Source organism: Lactuca sativa, chromosome 8 (assembly GCF_002870075.4).
Source record: "Lactuca sativa cultivar Salinas chromosome 8, Lsat_Salinas_v11, whole genome shotgun sequence".
Classification (NCBI taxonomy): domain Eukaryota; kingdom Viridiplantae; phylum Streptophyta; class Magnoliopsida; order Asterales; family Asteraceae; genus Lactuca; species Lactuca sativa.
In genome coordinates this window covers 200,918,110-200,924,904 of record NC_056630.2, presented here as the reverse complement: position 1 = coordinate 200,924,904, position 6,795 = coordinate 200,918,110, and the positions used below count along the sequence as shown (strand labels likewise).

Below are 6,795 nucleotides of genomic sequence, written 5' to 3'. Positions count from 1 at the left end.
GGATAAAATGTTTATTTTTACAATAAAAAATGCTTATTTTTTCAAATACACGTTAAAAATGGTTAGATTACTTAATTTCCTTATATTTAAACCCGATATAACATGCTAGACTTTCCCAACATACTATATGACATAATTAGCTAGACCTAGAATGTCACTTGGAGAATAATTAAAGAGTGCTTGGAATAGTAGAAATTACTTAACAAATAAGAAATATCCAAGTAACTATACATATAAATATTGGATTATTAAATTTGGCATACGCTATCAAGGAAAGTATATTATTAAGCAAAAATATGATATTTAATTAGTAGCATATAATGATAAGAATTAGAATAATGAATAGCTTTTCAATGTGGTGGAATTTAATTGGAAACTCCTCATCATCACTTTTGACCATTTCCTTTTTGTAACCTTTTCTCTTCACTCCCAAACTATAAGCAAGACATAAGTTCTACATGTTTATTTTTCCATTTAAAAACTATAATTCAAAAGAGATCCCGGTCCACAAGGCACAAACTATATATCTTAAATTTATCTTGTTAACAGAAATTTTATTAGTTAAAACTTGAAGTAAAATTCTGTTAACAATGAAATTGTATCTGGAGACAAAAAAAAAATTTAAAGGTGTGCTTAATTATTAATAAAACTTATAAAATATTATAAAGCAATAACACTCGATATCTCAATAATATGAAACAAGGAAGAAGAAACCGGAAAATAGGATTAAATTCAAGAGATATCAATGTACTTTTGATTTGTTTAGCAGCCTCCCATCCCATGTCTTTCTATTACAACATCGCTATCAGAATAAGAAAAAATGAGAGAATATTGCCACAATAATTGGGTAAAATTTTCCAAATAAAATGCTTCAAAAAGATAAAAATTACTAGACTGTTTTATTAGAAAAAAATGAAAATATGATGGTATCATCAAGTACCATATGTAATTATATATCATGCAATATATATTATACTAGTTGTGAGACTCATATCACATATGAGTTAATTTAAAAAAAAGTTAAATATAAAGGTTAAAATATTTGAAAACTTTGAATTTACAAGAAAATAAGAAAAATAATGAATTATTATAATAAAAATATTTTTTGTCTTTTAAATTTAAACAAATAATTTAAATAGAGAAAAAAACTAATGAACTTTAATTTTAGGAATTTTAAAATTAAAAAATAAGTTTATTAATGAAATTAATATCCATTTATTACTATATTTATTACAATTATTACATTAAAATATTATATAAAATTTAATAAAATAGAAAAACTCAAGAAAAATGACATATAGAAAAAAAATTAATTCAAAATAACTATGATATTCGAAAAATTGAATTGAAAATGTGACAATTAGCCAAAAGAAAACCTTCATTTACTTGAGAGATTCTAAGGAGTAGTTTTTGGGAGAAAGGAAAATTTGGTATACGAAAGTTGACCAAATCTTTTAGCTTTTCCCAAAATAATAAAAGCCAACTCTTCACATAAACAGTTACAAAACTCCACCTAAATCAACAAAACAAAAAGGCAAATTAAAATATACTATAATTGCTTACGTTAGGTTCAGTTCTTGTTTCAAGTTCCAATTCAATAAGTTCCGATACAAAACCAAATTTTATTTTCCAAATTTGAAACAATATTTTAGCCTTTTAGGTTTTATATATATTTCAAATCTAAACAAACCCAAATAACTATTTTCACAATCCTATCCAAATTTGTTTAACTATTTTGAATTTGTTGCCCGATTAATATAACATGTTAATAATCATCTACAAATGAAACCAATTCAATCCCATCTTCTACACCAATTACAAGTGACTACAAATCCAATCAATTCCTCTATGAACCAAAATATTACTACTAAAAGCCATCGATCTTTCACCTTCTTCTTCTCTATACTAACTACATACACTTGCAAAACTGAAGTAACCACCTCTCACCTCATCTTGGTGGGGCCCGGTCCGGTCATCATACATACACAAATAATGACACTTTTCACTTCTAGCACAATAACTTCTGAATCAACTTAAAACCATGTTTGAAGTTATTGGTAGCTCACTCACAATCTATTGAGCAAGTTTATCTTCTTGTATCCGTTGCAATAATTCCTCATAAGCTTTCAATGAAGTCAAAGTAAACCGTTCCATTGACTCGAAAACCCGTTGTAGACTCGTTTGCAAACTCCCGTTTTTACTCGTTTCACTTTGATAAACCGGATGCCCTAACGAGAGCCCGTTATTATCATTATCACCACCCGATGCATCCACAATCATTTTATCCAAAACTTGTAATCTTTTATGAATCTTTTGATCCTCTTTCTCAAAACTCTTAGCATTTCTTTCCATACTTTTATCCCGTTCCCTCATCTCAACCTTATCCCGTTCCCATAACCGAAGAACGGACCCCGCAAACTCTCGCATCGAGTCCACCACTTCCTTGTCGGAGATTCGGTTCATGGCTTGAGCCCATTGGTTACATATTATGAAGATAGCCGGTGCACCGAGTCGACCGGGTGAGTACGGGACGGGCCCGTCTACGGTTTCTTCAGGCTCGTACATTAGACATTTTAGAAGCCATTCGTTTAGTGATCTCACGAAACCCTTTTGAGCACCGAACCAACATGAGAAGCGTATGGCCCAATTGAGAAGGTCGTGTTCGAGTTGCAGTGTGGCTTCGAGATTCGCGTCGGTTACGTGTTTTTGAGATGTGATCGCGTCGATACGCTTGGCAGCCGTGATTGCTTGACATTGAGTATGGTGGCATTCGTGTATAGATCTCCACATTCTTGTTAACCTAAAAATAATATACACACAGAAGACAGATGAGACTGTTTCTAGCTGATGTGGGACCCCAACACTTACCAGACTAGGCTAGACTAGTCTAGTACCATGTGGGGTCATTGATTTTTTTTTTCTGACAAAATTAGAAAAAGAAGAAAGTACCCTTCGATGAAGTCGTTTAATTGTGGCCATAATTCTTCATCTCTCAAATTGTTTATTTTGTCCGAGATCTTATCAACAACTTGAATTGCGATTCGAATTTTCGTCGAAAGACTTCTAACAAAAATTCTTGTTGCATCAATTTTGTGAGGCTCGGCGCCTTTTTCATCTAATCTTGCAAGTCTTCGCTTCTTTTCTTCATGGAGTAACCGCATTTTCTCCTCAATCTATACCATATGAAGCACAAGAATTTCCCATTATTGTCAAATATCACAATCAAATGGAAAATTTTGAACTACACCATAAAAACTTGCCAAAAAAAGAAACATTTCACATTTTACCATATGAAAGTAGTAAATAGGTATGATAGCGGAATGATGTATACATGATAATACATAAAGCATTAGGTTTGGGCTAAATAAGACTCAAAAAACTTATTCTAAAAGTTTCCAACAATGGGACATGAGAATATGAATAGCACATTATAAAGGTGATTAATTGGAATTTAAATGCTTAGATTCCCACAAGCATATAACTTATATGAAAAAAAAATCGGAATCTGAAATACTGAATTCCCATGAATCATATGATTTATTTGAAAGTTTCCGACATACAAAAAGAAGAATATAAATTCCAGGTTATAAAGGTAATTAAACTATAAATGAAATGATAGTTACACAACACAAAAGGGCTATATGCAAGAAAAATAACATCCTTTTATTTTGTTTGTGTATTATAGCACCCTAGTTTTATTTTAGTTTATTACAAGTTACAACATTGTACTTTCAATCCTTTTCTTATTAAAGAATTGTACTTTGAAAAATCTATCCAATTATAGCAATGAAAAATGCTTTGTATAATTGTATTTCAATAACATTTGCTATTCCTTGCATTTAACCCCAAATCTTTCCACTATTTGACATTTGATTGTTGAAATACATACCTTAACTTCATCAAACAATTTCTTCTCCCATAAATACAGTTTATGTAGAGTTGATGAAAGATTCTTGGATTTTGTCAATAAATCAACATCTGTATCTAAAGTAGCAGGATCTGCTTGCGTTAGGGCTAATGAAGGGGTGAACACATTCAACATCTTGGATGGAACTACATAATTAAACAGTGGATTATTAGGTTTCTCAAACCTTCATAGACAAAAAGTATAGTTCTTGTGAATTATTGCTTTATTAAAGAAGAGGGGATGAATAATTGATGAAAATATGAAGTTAATCATTGCATATGAGAGAGAAAAAATGGAACCTTGATAGGCGACATGTTTGCGATTATGTGGAACTTTTCCGACCTCAAGGATCTTGGATAATTCGTTGCCGGAGTCAGATGCACGATCGAATTGTGTTTGAAGTTCTTTCACGATTTCGGAATCATTCTGGAACACTAATGGCTTTTTTTGATTATCAACAACTTCTTTATCCACCACATGAACCTCATACTCCACCGGATCATCTTGTTTCGCCACCACTTTTGGTACACTCCGGTAATGGAGATCAGCAGCAGCTCTTTCTTCACTCTTTTCTTCAACCACCGCAGCCTTCTTTCCATCCCCGCTACCTGAATCACCACCGTCTTTATGACCATCAACACCACCACCGCCGCCGCCGCCGCCGCCATCAACGAACTTTTGATTTCCGTGTACTTCTTTAACGACTTCCTGCTGGTATAAGTCTTCATCTTCTAAATCAGGAATCCCTTCTTCATCCCTCACTTCTTTAGAATCTCGACTCGGTGTATACGGAGGATAAAAGCCCTCAAAAGTTTCAAACGGGTTCAAAAAGTCCCAGGCGGTGCTCGGCGGTGGAGGAGGAGGAGGCGGAGGTTTCGAATTTGAAGACGACGCTTCCGCCTGTAAAACTGGCGGAGGCGGTGAAATACCGGCGTACGGTTGTTGTTGTTGGGAAGAAGAACCGAAAAATTCGCCGTAATTAGAGTAATCATTGTTGTAAGCGTATGTACTAGGGTTTTGATTATTGTAACTGTTGCTAGAATATGAAGAGGTGGAAGCTTCACCGTAACGTATAGGCTCCGAACTCATTGGTCTCTGCTGATATAGAACAGACGGCGTCGGTTGTTTTTTCATGTAATTCATTGTGTAACCACCTGACGAGTAACCGGCGGGAGGAAATCCTGCCGGAGGATAACCGGCGGGAGGATAACCAGGCGTAGAATAAGAATACGCAGTTGGAAGATAAGAACCCTCTAGGGATTCGTGTTGATCGATGTAACTCAAATTGCCGTACCGCGGTTGATGCAGAGGCGGTGAGCCACCGTTCTCGGAGTGTAAATGAAGTGATTCGTCTTCGTCGCCGGAATCTTCATCCGAATCGGTATGGAAATGAAGATGAGACGAACCGGAATTCGAATGCGAATGACGCTGCGCAACCACCGGAGCTGAGGTAACAGGCGGAGCCGGAAGTCCAGAAGAATCCCCCTTCCTTTGATCAGGAAGGTTGAGCACCGGAGACGAAAGGCCATCGCCACCGCCTGCGGCGGTGTACTGCAGATCAAAAAAATGGTGGAGCGAATCACCTACGGATTTTAGGGAATGAAAGTAAGCTAAATGGGCTTCAGCGAGAGCATAACGTTGGTGAATTGCTTCATCAAGAAACTGACATCTTTTCCGACACAAGGCCACCGCCGGCGAATCATCAGGCTTGGAACCCACACAACCCATAAAATAATTGGATTCTTGACCAAATGGAATTAAAAAATCATTACAGAAGTGAAACAAAATCAAGGACTTTAGCTATTGGAATCAAATGGTAAATCAAGAACAACCTAGCGGAATGAATTTAGGGATTTGAAGAGTGATATAAGGAATCTTTGACAGCCGGGAGTATATCGTCGGTTTGTAGAGAGAGAGAGAGAGAGAGAGAGAGAGAGAGAGAGAGAGATTGCAGAAGGGGTTTGGCATCGTGAGTGTGTGTGTATAGAGAAACAGGGGGCCATACCTTTTTAAGGAAAGTTACAGTTATTGCCCTTCTACTATTCTAAATGTCCATTAAGTCCCTTAACTCTTTCTTGACTAGCATTTGTTATGGTAAAGTGTTGTGGTATACGATTTATTTTATTTAAAGTTTCTTAATTTAAACAAACTCTACTATACCATTCATTGCAAACTAGCGTTTTGAATGTAGAATTTTTCAGCGTGGGCACACTCCTAGAATTTTGTACTTATTTATCTCTATACTAATAAAACAGTAGTCTTTTTGCCAAGTATTATAATATTAGAACTTCTAATTAATATGATGTCACTTGTCATTCTATTAATTTTCTATTTTAAATTCATTAAACCTTCTAATTAATATGATGTTATTTATCAATCTATTTATTCTTTATTTTAAATTTTAAATTTTATATTATTTTTTTCATTAGTTCACAAATAAAAAGAGTCTAATATGTATGATAAATTAATTTCATATATTTATTTGAATCAATAACTATAATTTTACATAACTAATAAAAAAATCTCTTAATTAATAATGTATTTAAAATTTTATTTAAAATAATTGATTCATAATTTTGAATTTTTTACTATAAATATTTAATTAATTTTGTAATCGTGGTTTTCACGGGTTATAAACTAGTATTTTATATTTGTATACTTAGTTTTGCTTGTTGGAGGTCTTATACGAAACGGTTTCTTTATGGCAAGAGCTAAAGACCATCATATCTCCTTCACTTTATTTATATAGGATCTAATTAATGTAATTGTTATTGTTGTGATTTACGTATAACTAATGGAAGAAACATTTTATTAAAAAGGAATTTGTCAATTCTATCGTTTATAAGATTATGACAACTACCAAACTTGATAATGGTAACCTTATCAAA

The 6,795-nt window shown here is 33.7% G+C and overlaps 1 protein-coding gene across 1 annotated transcript; it reads right to left on the bottom strand.

Moving 5' to 3' along the window:
- Positions 1 to 1,721: 1,721 nt before the first annotated feature.
- Positions 1,722 to 5,860, bottom strand: LOC111889706 (protein ALTERED PHOSPHATE STARVATION RESPONSE 1). Its single transcript, XM_023885848.3, has 4 exons — positions 4,207 to 5,860; positions 3,890 to 4,053; positions 2,950 to 3,173; positions 1,722 to 2,800 (listed from the first exon to the last, which is right to left on the bottom strand). Exons 1-4 carry the CDS (start codon positions 5,633 to 5,635, stop codon positions 2,074 to 2,076), a joined length of 2,544 nt encoding a protein of 847 aa, XP_023741616.2. The 5' UTR covers positions 5,636 to 5,860; the 3' UTR covers positions 1,722 to 2,073.
- Between the last annotated feature and the right edge of the window lie 935 nt (positions 5,861 to 6,795).

Coding starts and splice junctions, on each gene's coding strand:
- LOC111889706 (XM_023885848.3), bottom strand. CDS start 5,635: ATGGGTTGTGTGGGTTCCAAGCCTGATGATTCGCCGGCGGTGGCCTTG. Junction 4,054..4,206: donor CAAACATGTCGCCTATCAAG/GTTCCATTTTTT, acceptor TTAATTATGTAG/TTCCATCCAAGATGTTGAAT. Junction 3,174..3,889: donor AATTGTTTGATGAAGTTAAG/GTATGTATTTCA, acceptor CATATGGTATAG/ATTGAGGAGAAAATGCGGTT.